The sequence below is a fragment of the Channa argus genome, chromosome 13 (assembly GCF_033026475.1).
Source record: "Channa argus isolate prfri chromosome 13, Channa argus male v1.0, whole genome shotgun sequence".
NCBI lineage: Eukaryota > Metazoa > Chordata > Actinopteri > Anabantiformes > Channidae > Channa > Channa argus.
Genome location: NC_090209.1, coordinates 18,177,902 through 18,199,099, shown reverse-complemented (window position 1 = coordinate 18,199,099; position 21,198 = coordinate 18,177,902). Strand labels below are relative to the sequence as shown.

At 38.4% G+C, this 21,198-nt stretch overlaps 1 protein-coding gene across 4 annotated transcripts in view; it reads right to left on the bottom strand.

Annotated features, from left to right (window-relative positions):
* Positions 1-9,258: 9,258 nt before the first annotated feature.
* Positions 9,259-21,198, bottom strand: part of sema3bl (sema domain, immunoglobulin domain (Ig), short basic domain, secreted, (semaphorin) 3bl) — a 54,972-nt gene continuing 43,032 nt past the window's right edge. Inside the window, exons 8-16 of one of the 4 annotated variants that reach the window (XM_067527703.1) lie at positions 20,623-20,737; positions 20,475-20,544; positions 20,098-20,242; positions 15,692-15,923; positions 15,450-15,541; positions 15,167-15,208; positions 14,817-15,042; positions 13,481-13,608; positions 9,259-12,053 (exon numbers count right to left, since the gene is read on the bottom strand). In XM_067527703.1, the coding sequence (XP_067383804.1) occupies positions 11,541-12,053; positions 13,481-13,608; positions 14,817-15,042; positions 15,167-15,208; positions 15,450-15,541; positions 15,692-15,923; positions 20,098-20,242; positions 20,475-20,544; positions 20,623-20,737 (1,563 nt within the window). In that variant the 3' untranslated portion in view covers positions 9,259-11,540. Of the gene's footprint in view, positions 12,054-13,480; positions 13,612-14,816; positions 15,043-15,166; positions 15,209-15,449; positions 15,542-15,691; positions 15,924-20,097; positions 20,243-20,474; positions 20,738-21,198 lie in introns of all 4 variants that reach the window. The other 3 variants (XM_067527702.1, XM_067527701.1, XM_067527700.1) reach the window with 3 other exon arrangements.

The window sequence follows — 21,198 nt, the reverse complement described above, 5'->3', positions numbered from 1 at the left end:
AAGAGAGCAAGGTTCCTGTGGTGAGCCGAGCATCAGGAAGTCATTGAGTGATAAATGAACCTGGTCTAAACACCAAATCATAAATAATATGTTACAGTGTTGTGCATGAACTGTGTGTCCTGTGAGACTGTGGTGCAATGACACCATCTAATGAGTAGTGAGTCATTCTGGAAGACACTGGAATAAATACTTTAAGAGCCCCAGTTTAGAATCCCAACACACTGTGATAATTTCTTCTGCCCCATAGAATGAGTGAAATTGAAGATATGAAATTAATGACCTAGCTAACCCTCTTTGACCACAAGGCCTCCCTCTAACTACAGTCCATAATTTTCTTTCATGATTATAATCATTCACTTCAAACATCTTTATTCAACATATGAACCATCCATTTTGACACCACCTCATTAATTTCACTTTTCTATCATATCACTATCTTTTCTTCCTCATGTTCTGTACTTTACTCCATGTATTTGTAAAATTCCTTTTCCATACCAAAGATTAAAATGCCACATGTGCTATAGCACAATAAGGGGGACTGGTGGCTCAATGGGTAGAGCATTGGGTTGGGATGCAGAAGGCCCTGGGATCGAAGTGCATCCCACCAGGTGTGGCCCCACCCAGCCAACAAGGGCCATCTTGGTGCCACTCCCGAGCCCGGACAAAATGGGTGGGTTGCGGCAGGAAGTCAAAAACTCACAAATCAACCTCCGAAACATGTTTGCTGTGGTGACCCCTAAAGGGACAATCCAAAAGCTGTTGATATAATGTAGCACAATGAAAGAAGACCTAGTTATCGTGAAGTTAATTATACTATGTTGGTACCACTATCATAAACACCAGTAGTAGTATTTTTAGTGTTACTGTTATTCTGTAAGTCGAACATGGATAAATGAACAGGCCTACTGGATATAGGCCCAAGGACCCAAGGGGTTAGGGGGCCCATGAGACTTAGCCTATAAAGTGAACCCCTAAAACATCATGCAAGAATTTATACGATAACTAAGTGACCTTAATGTAAATATGAAAGTTTTGTTAATTTTAAATTATTCAAATTAGAATGTCTAGTTTTAATTTTTAGACCACTTTCAACATTTAAACATGAGTTTTTCTGACTTAAGGAATTGCGAGTAAAACTATCAAAACTAGCAGACATCCTAGCATGCACTGTTTGAGTGTAGAAATTCTTCAGACTCTTTTACATAGTGGATTTTAATGATAAAAATTATGGTAACCATGATAAAGGTTAGTGTTGAATCCAGCACCTACTAGCAGAGTTTAAAAATAGAATAAAACCAGCCATAGATGTTGTCTTTGTTTTTTTATATACCTATTTTGGTACAAAATGACTTTAGCAGCTGCAACTGGAACTTCCTGTCATGTTTTCAAGGCAGCAGGTAACCATTCGTTTCCATTTGAACAAACTTTAGCACAACACACACACACACAAAAAGTAACTCAAAAAAGATGTTTAATTACCTAAAATTATGTAAAATTGGCTCAACCTAACCAAAAACAGACACCAAACATCCAAAAACAGAAACAAAATGACCAAAAACAGACATTAAATCATCCAGAAACAATTGTAAAATTACCAAAAGCAGGCTCAGTATGACTAAAATAAACCGTCTGTGAATGATCAATTTTTTTATAAATCGGTCCTTGTTCTGTACTTATATTTGGTAAGGAAATTTAAATAATTACTTTCCATTTTGTGGCTGTGACTGTAAAAAACAAAAACATCATGTGCAGTCCATATGTCATTTTATATGCACGCTATGTCAACATGCTTTTGTCTAGACAGACAAACTGAAGGTCTGATCTGTGCTGCATGTGGAATTTAGTTTGAACAATCTCTCCAGCTTTCAGAAAATTAAATCCAGCCTGTTATTATTTAGGTAGGCTATATGCTAGTTGCATTAAGTTTAGGAATTTAGGAGTCTAAAATCTTTTCCAAATTCAATCATAAACATTGTTTGAAAGTGATGATACCTTTGAAATCCTCTTTCCCCGTCACACAAAATTTCAATAAGGCAATAGCAGGCATCAAAATTAATCAGAATGAAATATTCTTTTGCTTAAAACATCGTACATATAGTATCAGATTTTGTTAGAGAGCTGCCAACTTCAAATCCCCAAGGGAGCCACTTTTAGCTGTTCACAGAGATTTTCCTTTTAGGGTACAGTTGTTCTGGAATGCTCTCCATCTAAGCCAGTCTCCTCTCTGTAGATGAATCTTTATCAGTCAAAGTGGAGTCAGTGGATCTGTAGCTAGTTCCCTGTGGGCTGCTTAGGCATGCCTGTTTCTTCACACACACACACACACACACACACACACACACACACACACACACGCGCGCGCTAAGACTCCAGTCTTAAAGCACAAGAGATCCCTGATTGTACCTCTGATTATTATTAGTATTATTTTGGCAATCAGCTAAACTACAAACTAACCAGGTAATTCACCAACGCTATTACTCACTAAATGGTAGGCAGTATTTGGCATCAATGCTAAAAATCAATTACTTTGATTCCAAAATTTCTGTGTGGAATTAAATGACGTGTAAGTGCAATGTAAATTTGTGTTATTCTGCAACTAAATCAAATCCATAGAATTATGGAGCAGATTCCAAAAATATAAACTGCCAAGCCAGACTAAATATGCACACACTTATGTAGCCAGGATTAAAAGACATCTAACAGATACTGGTAATTTTTAAAAATGCTGAAAGGCTCATGGGCATGAAAAAAATAACATTGCTAAACAGATAATCATAAGAGAACCAGAGAATGAAAGAGAAAATTATCTACAAACGGCAAATCCAGCAAGCATTTATTTCTGCCGGATTTTAAGGTTATTTGATCTGCTGTGGTAGATCAGACTTTCATGTTTCAAAACACTTGTATCTAGATTTGTGTTTGTTTCATGCTGAAAACTCATTTCCAACAGATCTAAATCTCCTACCAAAGACTCTTCCTTAATCTAATAGATCAATTCAAAATGCCTTTGCTCATTACTTGACAGTGGCAACAAAGAACAAATACAAGGTAAAAGGGATTAGTTGGTAATTACAATGTTAATTATGTAGAAAGCAATTAAATAAAAGAAAAAGGTCTGAGGTTTGTAAGTTTATTTGAAAGAACTTTATGTGGAAACTTTGCCCATTACAACCAGCACTAGCTAATACTAAGCAACTCTAAAAAATAAAATACTTTAAACCATCAAAAAGTGTCTTTTCAGCTGAGGTTTAAAGAAAAAGTGAATGTACAACAAAAAGTTGAAGCAAAGCTGCCAACTATCATCTTATGAGCCAAAATTAAGCTGAGGTACACATAGGAAAGGGCAGGGTCTGCAGTCATTCACTGTGAGACTGATGCTTTCCAGCTCACAGGCATAAAAGAAAACCTCATGCCTCCAATCAGGATCAAGGAGTTCAACAGACTGCTCCAGAGGGTACGATCACAACCGGGACAAGAAAATGAGCAAGAGGAAACCTGTTTGTAGTCGATCAGAATAATAGTAGAACGACAGAGCCCAACAGACCAATTGGGAAAACTACCTCAGAGCAATAAGACTGCTGTGCGGTGCTGTAATGAACCTAAATCAGAGGTTATAAAGCTGCGCTGTCCCACAGCTTTGAGTCTAAAAGGTATATGAATGCATTTACGCTGACACTGGAACCCAAGAGTGTGGCTTCATCTGTCCTAGGAATGCACCAGAAACAGGCACACAACATATTTTTGGTCTTTAAGTAAACAGTTGATGCCAAAAGGAGGAGGGAGAAGCACTATTGAGTTAGTACAGCGTTTAAAGCTTGGGACAACAACTGACTTCTTTCTCCTCCTCCGCACATTTACAGCTTCCACATGATGTTTATTGTCCTGGGAAAAGTCACCAGCAGCAACAGCATTTTAGTAGATAGACGCATTATTGGATTGATTCAGTCATTTTTGCTGTCAAATATATTTTGTAAAATACTTTTCCCTCTTCTCTTTTATGGCCTTTGCTGGGAAAAATTCCCACTTTCATGTAGTGTCTGACAAACAGTGGGTATAGCGTCATTAAAGTAATTTAGTTCTGTTCAGTAAGGGCCATTATAGCCATTGAATATGCCCAAATACAGACTCATTTATGGGTTAATGGTATTAAATTATAGGTATTTTCATAGATAATTTCCTAATTCTATATGTTTGAAAACGATTACTGTTATCAGGTTTCATATGGTTTCATCAGGTGTGTTTTCATATGGTTTCTTACAGTGTGGCCACTCACATGAGCCGCATTTTACCACTAAATATAAAAAATGATATGCTATATCCCTAAACCTAGATGTAGAGAGTTTTATGTTTTCTTTTCACTCCAAACAATCTGTATATACAGTGTTTAATCTTTAACCTCATCTTCTTCATAGGAAGATTTCATATTTTGGCCATCAGAAATTATATGATAATAATTGTTGGTGTCAGGACAGTGGAAAGCTGTGTTTCTTGGATAAATGTTTTGCATCTGGATGTTTCAGCCAACTATAGGTCTTTTGTCAGACAACCAGTACTTGGTAGTTAACTACACCATTTGTCTGAGGACGAACAACAGTGACATGATAAATAAAAATCTTGATAAATTGTAAAGCCATTTTTGTTCTCTACAACAAGAAGTACTGAAGATCACTTGTGATAAGGTTTCAAAGACAGAAGAAATAAGTGGTTAGATCAACTGCATGTTCTGCAAGTTTTTTCAATAACTAAATATATTTCCATTTTTAAACAGGTGAGCTTAAAGTTTCAGAGAATGGTGTTTAAATTTACATCAAATAAATAAAAGCTGCAAAACCAAACAGCCCTTACTTTAGACGATGGCATCCAGACAAATCTCTCATAAGTAACTGGGCTTGTGAAGCTGGTTTAATGTCATCCAGCAAAAGCGGTTCAACTACATTATTAAATGGAAAACACCTTTAATGAATTTACACTACCATGTAATCCTGGGATTTCTTCATGAAAGTCTTTAATCAACTAAATACTGACCCAAAAGCGTGATATGTATAAGTAAATGCAAGTGAGAAGTGTGCATAAACGCATGGCTGCACGGTCAAGCACACACAACGACTCCAAACAATTCCAGTAGTAGACAGCTGCTTTGCCTCGGAAAGACTCAAAGACCAGTGCCACCCTGCAATCCAGCCTTTCATCAGCACCAGGAGCAATGACCAAAGCGCCGGTTTTACCACTGCTGACCATGCACAGCCTAATTCTCACTTTTCCGGGCTAACGAAAATCTGCAGCGAGCCTACATGAATCATCACACGTGTGTCTTACGGGAGCATATAGATAAGCACACAGCTAGCGGCAACTAATTGTGTTGACGCAGGTAATCGCCCGATAACAAAGTCGCTTGCATAAGAATACAGCGACAATAATTTACACAATTCATTATCATGTTATCACAAACACAGATAAAGCAGGTGAACATTTCCACTGTCATAGCTTTAAATCCCCGACCCATTGGTTATAGAGAGAAACGTGTACTCACCAAATTCACGTTCATCCCACAGGTCAGCAAATTCGTCTAGAACTCTCCTCAAGTCCAAGTTTCGGCCTCTGCTGTTCTCTGTTGACAGTACAATCCACCGAGTCTTTCTTGTCCCATCCTTCTCCCAAATACGACTGTATCAACTTAAGATACTGCTGCACCCTCACTCGTGGGGCTAACGGTTAGCTAACGTTAGCTTCCGTCTGCACGTCACCATTGCTAACATTAGCAATCGTGAAGCAAAGTTTTGTCAGTTTGGCAGAAGAATTATAGTTTATTATCCTGCCAATTATTTGCTGGTTCAGGAAATCATAGAATTCTCGAGAAAAACAGGAAAACACCAGGTCCACGCTACTTATGGTAAAGGAAAAGCCGCAGGATGATTGGTCAAACAGGAGAGCATTTCCCGACATGCCTTCTTCCTCATTCCCTTTGAGAAAATAATTAATAATTAGAATTATTTAAATATATTTATTTATAATATAAGTTGTGTTCTTAATCTGAATTGTAGTCTTGAAAGATTATATTAGTTTATTATTTATTCATTTTTAATGTTCTTGAGGACATAAACATACATTTAGGCTACAATTCAAAACCTAGGAATGAATTAATTTGATTAATTATGTTGTTGGTTGATGCATTTGATGTCTTCAACTAACTGGTCTCATGGTGTATGACGCATGGAGGATGTTTACAGAATGTTAATTTAACTTCCTACATGGGCCTCAGTGCAGCACACCCGTTACACTAATGAAGCGGGGTTTGTACTGAGTGAAGGTGACAGGAGGGGAAACAACCTTAACCAAAAGCTGTAGTTTCAGGGTGTGTTTGGATCTCACAAGCAGTTGTGTGCACATAGGGTTTTCTAATGTGTTTGTGGTTGTACACATCCATTTGTGTGTGGATATAAAACATTTTACAGAGTTGAGGATTGTGGGAAAGATCTGCATTTTGTGCCTTTCTGTTGTAGACTGTTAGTGAGTGGGGGTTAAAGTTTGTTTCATTCTCTGCAAACGTTAAAGATATCATAGTTTGTACTAATGCATTTAATGAATTATTTAATGAGAATATGCTATAGACTATGGGGTGCTCCCCTCCAGTCTTTTCTCTGTGTACTATATATGCCATGTGCTTAGTTTCTGCAAAATCCACCAATCATTTCATGCTGGCTTATCTTAAAGAATGCTAGGAAAAATATGTAAATCTCATTTCACTGCAACGCATTTCATTAACTAGTGATTAAAAGATCCACTGAACACAATGTATGTGAAATAGTGAATATACAATGTCAGGGGGTGGCAGTGACGCAGTTGGTAGGGTCGGCCAAAGGGTCAGCACATGTTAAAGTGCCCTCCCCTGGGCAAGACACTGAACCCCCAAACCGCCCATTTCCCAATCCCCAGCCACGCAGTGCTGGTTCCAAGCCCGGTAGGAGGGTTCTGTCCAGGAAGGGCATCTGGCATAAAAAACTGTGCCAAATCAATATGCGGCCTAATGATCCACTGTGACAACCCTGAATGTACAGCATAAGCCGAAAGTACAAAAATAAAAAATTGACTATAGAATGTCAATCACATCCAGTCGAGGGCAAAACAGTACAGTACATTTTGGAGGAAGAGAATTGAACACAATGTAGAGATAAAAAAAAATGTACTAAAGTGTGGTTACCAGCTGATGACCCTGCAATAGACATGGGCTTACATGGGCTTTAATCTATATAATATATATATCAAGCATTGGTCAAACATGCTTCACCTTCTTTTGATGATGTGAACCAGAGATTTCTAATAAAATCTCATTCTTGTATTCAAAGCTAGAAATTCTTCATTGTGTGACACTTTGATTAAGTTCTATTGTCACCCAGCTTGTTTCAACTGTTAAATGCAATGTAAATGCAGGACTTGAAGGCTGGTTTTGACACTGAAAAACTATGACTTATAAAGTATTGTTTTAGAATACAAAATCTCAAAAGCTGATATGTTTTCCAGTGTGCATGTATCCACTTCACTGTTTTCTGTAGATGGATAATTTGTATACATTGGCGTTCAGTGTTAAAATTGGTTCCTTGGCTTGACCCATACTAAACTGTGGACAATATAAACACTGGGGCCACTTAAATTCCTTTTACACAGCGGAGATTTACGTCAGACTTGGCATTTTGAAGTTTTACACAGGTCTGTGTGGATGAAAATTTGTGTGTTTGTGGGTTTTCTTGCATGTGCATCTTCTCATATGGGTGTGCAAAACTCGTCCAAACAAATATTTTTGTATTTGTGTGTGTAGGAGTAAATGTCAGGGTATAAAGTCGTTAAATGGGTTCAGTTGCAGAAATGGTTTTTGTAAGATGGTCTGTTTGCTAAAGTATCTAGCAGCCATTATTGCTGCACATTTATACAGATGTTGCTGCTCAATTACCCTCCAATCACTTGCATGACCAAACCCAGTAAGTGGGTCAATTAATTAGTCCACATTGGGCCTGCAAATCTGCAAAAACACACAGACATCCTTTTGCTTAAAACGCCATGTATTTGCACCTAATCCTAACTCAAGTAGCCAACAACATTTTTGGCCCTGACCTGTACAGAAAGAGACAGAAATATAAAGCATAAATGAAAGCAGGTGTGGGAAATAAAAAGTGACTCTGTTTCCTTCTTGACATCAAATTCCAAACAGCCTTGTTGCAGGTGTGCAGTCTGCATGTTGTTGATTTAGTGCTAAATAGACCATGTCTGAGTTTCAGTGCAGTAAAGGTCCTCAAATATTGGCCAGTTATGGAGCACTGCTGTTTGGTCTCTGTTTATGTCAATGGCGCCTTTACTCCTGTCCTTCTAAAACACAAACTTAAAACCTCTCAGTAAAAGTCTTTAATAATCAGCCAGGGTCACTTTTATGTTAGCAAATCGACTTTTATTCTCATTAAATAGCATCCAAGTAGCATGCATGATAGAAAGACACTTAAATAAGACATAAATACACATTTAAATTAAGCTCTTTCTGTCAGAGACCCCACTACCAGCACACATTTATACAGTACAATTAAGGGACAGTTCACCAAGTTAATATCTTTTTTAATCCAATGATCTACACATTTTAGTCTAAATTCTACACTGAGTATCATTGTTATTATCAAAAACATGCTTTCAAAAAGTTTCTAAATGTTCAGTGTTTACTGCAGTTCACAAATACCATAGTCTTACTACAGAACATTCTCTAATATACAACTAGTGACTGAACCTCCTTTCTGTTTGGTGTAGATTCGCTGCAGAGATGCGAGCATGTATAACCATTTATTAATTGCTGCACCTCTAATTAGGAGGAGGCAATCACCATCTCTGGGTTTGCAGAAAACATTGACATTATCTTTGTCAAACAATAAATCTATCAGCTATGCTTGAAAGCGAATTGTATTTTACAAACGGTAAAAAACAGCAGATAATATTAATTATTATATTAAGAATGGCAGGACAACTGCTGTGAATCTAAACTTTGTTTGTAGATAAGAATCCTGGCAAACTGAACACATTTAATTATAGAAAATGAACATCATTAAAGAGTTAAAAATATAAAATGTCTAAAGCAATTAAACAACACTCTTTGTACAACTGTACAAAAGGTTCAGAGAGTTTTCTTTTGAACATGCACACATGTTTGATATTTGGTCAGTAATGGTTGCTAAAGCCTTTCTAAAACATTTCAAGTCTGAAAATCATCAAAAATCTTCAGCAAAATGATTGTTAGCATTTATTTTGGTGGTTCTGTCTTCCAACAGTTGTTGTAAAACAGACAATTTTACATACAAAGATCAAAATCAAAGTTGCAAAAATGAAAGTATAAACAGTTTAGAAATTTTTGCTTTCAGGAGTTTCAATGGAAGAAACTCAAACATACATGTGATACCAACACCGCAACAACAATTTACTTTATCATTTTCAAAGACTAAAGCAGGCCAGACCAAGTAATTCTGACAAAATTAAAATACAAAATTGTAATAGAAAAAAAAGCTTTAGGAAGGATTATCTTCAAGAATAACCTAGTATTAACCATTTTTCTTTACTCTGTTTCTTTCACACCTCCTCTCCTACTGTCATAATGTTCTTTTAGTTTAAATACATCTCAAGCAATATTTTTAGAGAAATCACCATAGGTGGAGTCTAATAACATCAACAATCCTAAAGCTAAGAAAAATAAACTTTGTTAGAGTAAAACATGCTTAATTGTGTTGTACAAACTTGAGAAAATTGTGTTGCATTTTAAACGACTCATTTCATATTGATGGATGGGAAAATTCGTTTTAACAGGGATTAGGATTTTTATAAAAGGTAAACAAAGACTTCACAAGAAGCTAATAGTACCTTTATTTTCATTTCTTTTTCCTTTCTCCTCTCCCCCCCTTTTTTTATTTGTCTTCCAGAGGCTATTTACATGGCATAAACCTCACTGAAAGATCACCAATTTATTTGGTGTTAGTGCTGCTTCCTGGATCATGTTAAGCTTGTAGAGGGTGTACACATTACAGGGATTTAAAGGATTTGACTACGTGAGAAATTCAATCTCTGACAGCCACATAGGCCATGCCAAACCCTCAGTTCTTTGGCTACTACTGCAGTTGGCTACTTGCTTTTGCTAAATTTTTGTTTCAAATTAATTTCATAAGCACAAATAACATTTGTACAGTTTAAAATGTCAACCTCTTAATATGGCAAAAATATCCTTCTTCTTATTATTTTAAATTAAGTAGAGTTGCCTAAGAATTTGGATTAGGGTTGGGGATTGTTGAAGATTGTTACTGTGATTATTGAGTATGTTCAAAAGTTGGTACAGTATGAAAACTATGAAAATAATGTTCAGTGAAATATGAAATAAGTGATATTTGGAGGGATTTTGATCTCTAACTGGTGTTAGAATGTGCAACCGACAGCAATAAAAATAAAGCAACGATCATTTAATCTGTTGAACCATCAACAATCGTCTCATGCTAGTTTCCAGTTAGGTTAGCTGAGCTTATTCATCCAGTGTGATGGGTGATAGGATTTCAGCTGAGTGCTTCATTAGCTTCAAAAACCTCATGTCATGAATTGAGTCGAAGTGATATTCAACATGTTGTAGAGCAAGGCAAGAGATATGGATCATTAAACACCAAGTGAGAAGAAGATGAATCCAGTGATTGCATTTTGTGAAATGTGACCAACTTAATCAGTAGATCAATAAATGAAAGTAACTGCGTGTGTCCATATGCAAAACCCCTGCTTGGCATATTTGCTATGATGTAGTCCAACAATGCAAAGTACACAACTGATGCACGTTCCTCTCTGTTTAAACCACAGTTTGAGATTAGCATAGATTGTTACGTGAAGAACTAGAAGTTGACAATTAACAAAGAAATGAGCCAAAACGAACTGTCAAAGAGTCGTTGAGGTTGCAAAAGCCAACAACACTGTCGGCATAGTTAAACGGGTCATCGGTACAGTCCTTCCCCGGGCATGCATACATTTATAAATCTGAGATAAGGTGATAAAATGAAGGCAGTGTCTGTATTTGAATAACAGTAAAGGTATACAGGGGCAAACGTCACAGAAGCAGAGTAGTCCTTGGTAATCAGGATAAGATTAAAAAAAGAGCTTCCTTATGGTGTCTTTGAAAGATTATATCTTGTCTCCTGTATAATAATGTCTACATCATTTCATAAGCAACAGTCTCCTCAGTTCACAAGCGGTGTCTCTTTTTGCTGTCATCACAGACAAACACTTGTGACTTTCTTGGGCCACAGTTAGAACCACCCCCTAACACCTGCCCAACACGTGCAGTGATTTGATAAAATCCATTCACCTTTGATGGCTGATAAAAGGAGATGCACTTTTCCCATCTGCCTTATTCTTACATCAAGTGCCAAAGTTACAAATATTAGGACATGATTTCAGTCTTGACCCAGCCATCTTCACCTGCACTGTGAACTTTGTCTTTTTTCATTTTGAGTTCCTTAAACCAACACCTCTCAACCCCCTTTTCTTCACTATTCTTCCCGTCTGCTCAGATCTCGCGGCATCCGGTTGCGTTCACTGGAGCCCTTGCTACGAGCCTTCCTGGCACCCTCCTGCGCCTGGCGATATTTCTCCACCATACTTTTGTGTTTCCTCCTTAGCTTGTCGTTGCACCACATCCTCTCACAATACTCCTCCACGTGTGGCAGGTTGGATGGCCCGATCAGCTGCATGATATCCTTGAACCACAGACGCGATTGACCTATTTGGCCCAAAGAGCTGCTCCTGCCATATGTGCTACAAGGCATCCAAGCTCTGTAGTTTCCTGTAGAGCGGTCTTTGAATGAATCGGACTGGCCTGCATTGTCACGTCCCATGAGCTCGTCCACAGTCTCCCCGTGGAGGACTTCGAGGGTGAAGCGAGCCAAGATCTGTGTGAAGCCATGCTCTCTGGAATGACAGATGTACACACCTTCATCCTGGTGGAAGAGACGCCGAAACAGCAGACCCTGCTCAGTTGACATCACTCGATCATCCAGCTTAACCTGCAAGAAAAGCAGGGGGAGAATGTGTCTATATACAATTTATACATTTATATAGATAGATAGATAGATAGATACATAGATAGATAGATAGATAGATAGATAGACTGCAATGAAATACAAATGAAACAAACAGGTAAAACAGGTATGTTCTATACCGGAAAGAAGTACAAAATCCTAAATATTGTTTGTATTGTACACATAATTACAGGGGCCTTTTAGGATCCATACAGGGGATTTTTTAAAGAAAATAAATTGTGTGTGTCATCTTAATTTTTCATAATGTGGCGGCCTGCCAAATTTGACCTAAGGCTACAGCCTGCGAGTGAATTCTGACCACGGTTCTGACATTGAATAACGCTTGCAGTCCCTGTTTAATCATCTTTTTTATTTCCAGTTAAAATGTCAAACAGCAGGTCTGATCAGCTGTCTCTAACTAACATTAACTCAATGGCAGGACCTAAACTGATGACAGGCCAAACTCAAACTGTTGTCAGGTGTGTTTGCTTTCTGAAAGTCAGTGGAAAAACAGCGATGGTGTGTAAAACAAAAATCCTTTATGAGGCGAGATGCATTCCTCTGGTGAACTTTTAAGGTGGACTGTTACTGTGGTTCCAATTCAAACAGAGTATCGGATCCCATATCAGCTGCCAGTTAACATTTTCCTATTTATCTGAGCGTTTTTGATATAAACGTTAACTAGACTTAGATAAAATTGACACATTGACTGGTAGATTCAGGTTGGATAAATAACTGTACCTACTTCCAGCCCAACTTTCTCTGCTCATATTTAATTATGCATTTTTTATTCCTCTTTTCTCTATCTCTAGCTCCCCTTCTTACTTAATCCATCCCTCAGCTTCTCTAACCCTCTTTCTGTGCCAACACAAACATGGCAGCCTTTTCAGGTGGAGTGGCAGCCAAATGTTTATTTGCAGGGAAATGGAGAGGGGCGGTAATGCCTTAATACTTGCATGGCTGACTGAAACACTCCAAATTAAGCTTAAAGAAACATAACCTGAAACGGACGTGAAATTACTGTGGGTTTGAAGATGCAGGGCGACATCATTTCTAAAGTAGGGTTTTAAAAGGGCTTTGTAAAACTGGGTTTAGGTCACAGTGCCAAGTAGACACTGAGTGACACTTTTAGAGGCATGTGGTCAAGGTTTGCAAAGAATTGTTTATCCTAGAGTATAAGAGCCGTTGTGCATTTTCCTTTAAAATATGACTGCTTAATTTTAACCATATGTCTGTCAAATGTGTCAACCACATGCCAAATTCACACACAATTCTTACTTTGAAGTAGTTATTCTGGCCGCTGTTTGACATTTTATTCCACCCATCCTCTGTCTCCCATCATATATCTTTGAGGAGCCATTTCATCGTTTTCATGTGATTTCAATGTGATGGCTATTTACTGATCATCTTACTTCTTCATTGCGGTCGTTGTGTTGGACAAGCCAGGTAACAGTAGCTTGTGGAGATCGAGGAACACACTCCAGGAAGGTACTGTTTTTCTCGGTCCCATACACCACCCTGTCCTCAGTCACATCAACGTCTTCTGGTTAACAAGAGAAGAATTGTAAAAGCTTGTGAAAAAATCATTAGGGAGACACACTCTAAAAAAACACTATTTTAATAGAGACTCTGTTTGTCAACCAGACAATGTCTAACTTCACTTGTCATGCGAGTGCATCTAGAGTACATGTTTCCTCCAACACCGACCGTCGGACTTTATTATGAGATGTCAGTTTTAACAAAGAAAACACACATCTGTGGGAATCATACGGAAACAATTTATGAAACCTTGTTGAACTTGTTTTTCTTCACACCTAAAGACAGATGAGCAAACATTTCCTGTTTTCTCCCAGTTTTTTCTTCACACTTTTTCTAACCTTCACTTCCACCTTTTCTTAATGCAATTTCTCCCAGTCACTGACCTTCCTCAATATGATAAGTGACATTTGTAAAAATTTGAGGTCTTCTCTCTCTCTCTCTCTTTCTGTGTGTCTCGCCATTCATACATTAAACACATCTTACAAAACCCAACAAAATGTCCTAGCCTGTCCTATCCTAGCTTGTGTTCACCATGCAAAATGTATGTTTATTTGAGGAGTTAACATTTATTTTCTTTATAATATACTCTGCAACATGTGATGGGATAAACTGTCTGACTGGCTTACGTCAGCACTGTTGTGTTTCATTCTGAGAAAGAGCCTCACAGAGATACTCTGACCCTTTCAGACACAAACAAATACATACAATCCGTATTCAAACAAAAGATGGCCAATGTCCGGTGACATTCCCCTCGACCTCAGGTGTATACAGAACCATGTGCAGTTTACAGTAGAGTGGAATCTCGCTGGTCTTTTTCCTATCTACAACTAAATTGTTTAGGGTGTGTGAGGAGAGCACCACCCTTTTCTACACAATACAAGAAGTGGAGCTTACTCACAGTGTCCATGAGAGACACTTGCTAACAGATACTAAGTTGCATACTGCAAGGAGCAGTTAGAACAATATTACAGAAACGCATTTCCTATGAAGAGTATGAGTCATTGGAAATAAGATATTGACACATAGCATTATTTAGTCACATGTTTGCTCTTTGTGTACTTGAGTAACGCAAACTCTCTTTTTGTTATTAAGGTCATCAATCAATATTCATAACCACTTATGAAGCAGTTAGTTGACTTATCGAGTTATACATATAGCAGCTGTTGACATAGGAAAAAATAAGAGAAGTGGTCAAAATCAAAGATTTACCACTGAGATTCTGATCCACACACTGCAGCACAGGGTTTCCATGCCTGATGTCCTGCCTGCGGTAGCGGCGTTTGCTGTTGGGTATGAATCGCGCGCAGGACGATCCATCCCAGGCACAGTAAGGGTCTCTGGCCAAACAGCACTCAGCGCAGGCTTTTCCATAAGTCTCACAGCGATGCAGCTTTACCTGTGCAACACCTGCTGCAGACCCCACATACAGGGCTTGCTATTTAAAGTGAAGAGAGGAAAAGAAGAAAACGGCAATAAGGCATTATGAAGACACAGGCTGCTTTAAGCTAATAAAAGCGAGCATTGCAGTTACTAATTATAGTTTCATAGTTTTAACTTACCCTTTTCACAGAAATGTCCAGTGATGTAATAGGAGTTGGCACCTGCAATAATAAAAAATAACTGACCTGTTAAATGGCTTAATAGAAGGAAAGCCAAAACCCATTTCACAGAAGAGATTTATCATTTCAGTGTCTTGACTACAACAAGGGTTTAAGAACCACAGTGAGCAAAATGTTATCTACCTTATAACGATGAATGGCAATTTTTTAATATAGTCTACTGTGAGAAGGAAGCAGAGAAGAACAGAGATAATTGCTAAACACCAGATGGAGTAAAACTTACTTTAAAGACTTGTAGCTCCTCCAGTGTGACCTCCTCTGTCTCAAGACTGTTTCCACCATGCAGGGCAATGACCTTCAAAACTGTACCAATGTCTGAAAAACAATCACATACTGTAAACCAACGGCACAGAACATCTGCTTTTTATTCCCAATCATCCACTTTCTGCACAGGGCTCCATAAAGTAAACATTTTGATGCTTGACGTAATTTACTAATGTTTCTGAATTTGCATATGCCCCTCACCTGTGCCGATAAACATGACATCATACTGCCCGTCCTCTGCTTCAACTCGGTCCACCACAATTTGCTTGAGCTTGTAAGGTATATTGGCCTTGACAAGCACAGGTTGGCGTAGAGCAGGATACACTGGCCGCCACATCAACGGGTGGCTGCGGGCAAAGTGCAGCACCGAATCAGGGAAATCCTTGGTGCTGGCAAATTCCCTGCCAGGCTGGTTGGTGATTTTACTGGGACACTGGAGACACCGAGGAAAGGGTGGGAACAAAGCGAAAAGAAGAGGGGTGGAAGAGGAAATCTTTAAAAACATATGTATTTTGAAAAAATCTTTAACAGGTTAACAAAGGTTAAAATTAAAAAAAGGGAAAAATAAACATAAGGAACGTTTTGAAGCAACAAAAGAGACACTTTCTATTTGATACCAGATTCCCACCATTTTCTACCAGTGTAGGTGGGATTTCTAAAAGAATCATGACTTAATTATGGTCTTAAACTCTTCTCAACCCTCATTAGTAGTTTTATTGTGCTTAAAAAATACTGGCTGAAAGTTCAAAACCACTGCAGTAAAAGTATGTGTTTGGGGAAAAAAAGTGTCACTGACTGTAGTAACAAGTAAATGTGCTGAAACTTGTATCACTCCAACAGTTAAGAGGCTGAACACACATAACCATATGAACTATGAGTTTGCTCATGATTCAGATCAGCAAGTCCTCTTTGTAATGCAGCCAGAATCTTTGTCACGCACAGCTGCTATTTTTCTGCATGCAACTGTTTAGGGATATGAAAATGTCAACTGTCCTCTTTAGACGTAATTGGCTCCATTGTCCCTAACAGTAGCCAAAACCATCATGACTGATGGCTTGTTTGTCTGCTCCTCCATTAAAAGCAGATTTACCCTCCATAGAAGACGGACTCTTTATTTATGGTTCCCTTGAACTGGGTTAATCCAATGTATCAAGCGTTCAAATTTAAACTCCAATCAAATATTAGTTATTCAATGGACACTCAAACAACAATAGAAACCATGTTTATGGGGCTGATTTCAGGTGATCGGGTGAGACTTATCAGGGCAAACCTTAAACCTTTTAGCACTGATTTGTTTGTCAATCTTACTGCTTGATGCTTGACTACTAATTTCACTCAGGCATACATCAGACAGATAGGGACAGAAGAGAAAAGACAAAACATTGAAAATCCGAGTCTGAAGAGGAGGTAAACTGACAAAAATGATAATCAGTTCTGGATGACAAGGACAAGAGAGGCCTCACAGAGAAGTAACACAACAGCAGTAACTGAATAAAATGAAACCACATGTCAGAGTCAGGAGGCTGACAACTTCACCTAATATCATAAATTTAGGCTGAGAAAGGGGGTGAAATTTAATTGAAATTGATTCATTTTGTGATTCTCAGGAGGGAGCAGCTGGTCATTTAATCACTTGGTATTTATATAAATCCTATTGCTTGGTATTGCGATTTCAGACTGTGTTTCCATGTGGTAGAAATATGGTTCTGCTGCTTATCACAGTAACTGGTTCATACAACACCCTGTAATGGTCTGGATTCAATTTCACTTGAACTGTTCCGGGAGGTTACGCTGAACTGTGTACAAACTATTGATTTTATAACACATTCCTGTTAGTAGTGTTTACTAAATGACATCATTTGTAATTTATTGTAGAAGTTGACGTGTGCATACAAAACCAAGGTCAGTTTTCCAAATCAGCCACTTCAATTATACCTTTAAAAAGCGTAAATATTTACAGCCCTTTTAACAAAAAGTTAGATAAGAATCATGATCTTTGTGTATAAGTCAAAGGAGTCAAAGTATGTTCTCCAGCAGTGCCTCACTATCCACGCTGCTTGTTAACATGAAAGTAACGGTTTTAGTACACATATTTGTGCAGTTTTCAAAGCACATCCTTAACATGTCAGTCGGTTTTAATCTGATACTAACTATGCCTCCTTCACTTTCACAGCATAAAAAGCTCAAATGGAATTAAAGTCCATCCTCAACTGAAGTCAGAGAGACAACTAAGCATTATTTTACTAAGACCTATTTGGATAACACTTATTTGGTTCCATTATTATAGTTGATGTGAAAGTGGAGACTATATTTTGTCGAAGTCCTCTTTTACGCCATTGTTTTTTTACCTTTTGGCATATCCCATAAGTTCAGGGTCGCCACAGCAGATCATAAATCCGCTTGTGGATTTGGCAGAGTTTTTTCCTGGATGACTTTCCTGACGCGACCCTCCCCAATTTCTAACAGGCTTGGGACCAGCCACGCAGTGCTGGTTCTTGGGGGTTCTATATCTAGCTGAGAGACTCTTCGACATAGTCGGGAGGAGCAGGGTGCAAACCTCTGACCCTATTGGGGGCCAATCTACCAACTGACCCATCGCAATACCTCCCCCAACTGTGGTTCTATATTTTTTTGGCCACCCTATTTAAAATGAATGAGGTGGCCAAAGCATTAGAACCACCTGTTCTTATAATACACTCCAGTATGACTCCACTACCAACTTTCTGACAGTTTCAACCTAAAAACGGAGAAATTCTAACCTTTTAAAGGTAGAATTCATGGCAGAGCCACTGTGTTGAATTGCATTACATTTCATAGGTGGTCATAGAGTTATGGCTGATCGGTGTAGGAGTTAAAGTCCAGTTGTAACTAGATGGTCAGTTTGGTTAAACACAGGCTCAATAACTACACTTACACATATATAACATGTAAATAACTCTGTTATCCCCATATGTGGATATTCTAGATTTCACTGATTATTATCCCAAGATCCAGGCAACATTTCTACAGCTCGGTCAAATTTACAATAAAGAGACTATGAGTTCTGACACAACCCTAAATGAAGTAATCTTTTAACCCAGGATAATTATCTAAGGATACCATTATTAAATTATCCTAAATGAACTCCTAAAGATGAACATGTACTTGACATGATGGATATTAAATAGTATCAGGTTTGAATTTTTTAAATGAAAAATAATGGAGAATAAAAAGGTTTTAATGGCCTAATTGAGGATCGACTAATCCACCCCACTCTCCTTCCCCTCTCCTTTTTCCCCTAGTCATCACCTTTTCCCCTCCTCCCCATTTCCTACTTGACTTTCCCTCTTTCACTCATTTTTAGGCCAAACATTCCTGATAATCAGGGAGTCAGCAGAATGAAACCACAGAGGTGTCTGTTCTGTTCTCACATTATGCCTCCATACACGCTCCCTCAATCTGGTAATGAGGTGAAATTACACAAGCGACATGATCTTGTGTGTGTGTGTGTTGCCTATAACAAGTCAGAATAACCATGATGTGGTTGAGGGAACATGACAAGAGCCCCACTGCGAGTTGAGATGTAGACCAGGAGAGGGTCTGTACTGTATACAGCCATCACAGCTGCACTACCACATACAGTAGTAGTTTACTTTACAAATATGGAAACTTTATATGCCTTGTTTAATTTTTTTATACATTTCCTAACACACAGCCTTTCCTTCTTTTATTAGTGAGGCCCACACACACCGACAAAATATTTAAATTTATGTTTCATTATACAATTTGTTTTCTACCGTACAATACATTATAATAACACATCCTGCACTAAAACATACTTTAATTAATTATTATTTCATGTTAGGCTTGTTACAGAGAAGTACAGCTGCTGTGTTTGCTGCTGTGCTTATAATCCAACAAAACACTAAAAAAGGTCTCCAAGATGTCAACAAAGGAATCAGTACGGGCTGATACTTTACATGGACTGTACCTTTAAAAATGTAGTTTTTTTTGTAGTGTTAAAAGGTATCATATTTATGTGATGTTAAAAGAAGCAAATTACCCCCCCCCCCCAATCCAGGAACATATGAGGGCCCTGTGATCCTGACTCACTGAAGAGCCTGACGAGGTTGAACAGATATTCCGTCACTAATGGTCTAGATTCACGCTCGCCAATTTAATCATTGAGAACAGGCGAAAGTGAAAGAGCTGATGATGGATAAGTCATGGTGTGGTCAATCTAAAGTTGACTCAGAAGCTTCAAGGGTCTCAACTTCTGCTTCAGTTGAGAGAGAGACAAGTGATTGCCAAACATATGCTCATTTGGTTTTTTCTGTTGAAGTGGAAAGTTTTGCAGTTTGGATCTTAGTGTAATTTATAAACAACTAATACCATCACCCTCTGTCTGAGATGGAGTTGATCTTTACTCTTCCTTTAGCTTTTTTTTCCAAACACATATGCTTTAAGTCAACTCTGCTGAGTGCATGAATACATTTCACTACAACTACTGATATGGATATACTGTTTTACTTTTTAATGCTGCCAAGCCTGTATTATCAAAAACATGTCGAGCAACATTCTGATTAAGGTTCTGGCTCCAAAATTTAACTTTGTGAACAATCACTTACCACGCCTGGCCTCGGGTAAGGGACCCTGCCCTCGTAGGCCCCCCACTGGTAGTCTGGGCCTTCTTTATGGGCAAATGGTCCATTGAAGGCTTCTCTAATGTCGGCCATACGGTAAACACACACAGCAAAACCCTGGAACACATTGCTGTGGAGGAGGTAAGGATGATGTACAGGGTTACATCTGAATACTTTGACAAGAAATATGAGTTTCAAATTGCTTGCATCTCTCTGTGAATATGTGACCACAATAAAAAAGTGACATCACAAATATACACCCCCACCACATATGAAACCAATACTGCCAGGCGTAGTAGAGTCTAAAGAAAACAATGTGTAGATAATGTTTAAACACGCATGAAGCTTTGTGGTGTGTTTACCTGATAGTACTGAAGATCGCATAGACATCTGGGTTCCTCTCATCCTTTGTCCTCAGCAGGAAAACATCCTCTGTTTGAAAAGCACAATGGTATTTGTGTGTGTGCTTGATAATGTGGTGTGTGAATTGTGTGCTTGTGTATATCTCACCTAGTTGATTGAAGTGTGTGTCAATGCCGTGAGGTCCTGGAACGGAGCAGATTAGCCTAGCTTTAATGAAGGTGCTCCACTTGCTGACCAGGACTCTCTGGCCTCCAACATCGTTCTGACAGAAAAAACAAGAAATACTTTATAAAACACAGCTGCACGTTCATTTACAAACACACATTTTTCACTGGAGACAAGGCACAAATAAATATCCTTCACTGAAAAAAGAGTAAATTGCTTGCTGTGTGTACAGTTTGCATGAGGATGCATGACAGCATGCATGGACATCTTCGTGTGTTTTGCAAGATACAGCAGTGATAATTGCCTCCTTGGCAAGAGGCACCACAGGGGAAGTGCTGACAACTATTTATACGTGCCTGAGGGAGAAAAGGATGACTGAGGAGGGAATGTTATAATGCATGTATTGTAGGGAGAGAGGGAAAGATGATGGAGAAACAAAAAGGAGCAGAGCTGGAGACAAATATGATGTATACAGGTAAAGTTTAAAGGTTTACATTGGATTTTGTCTGAGAAGTTTGTGCAAACTTCTCTGGTGCACCCAAGCAGTCCCTAAGGACG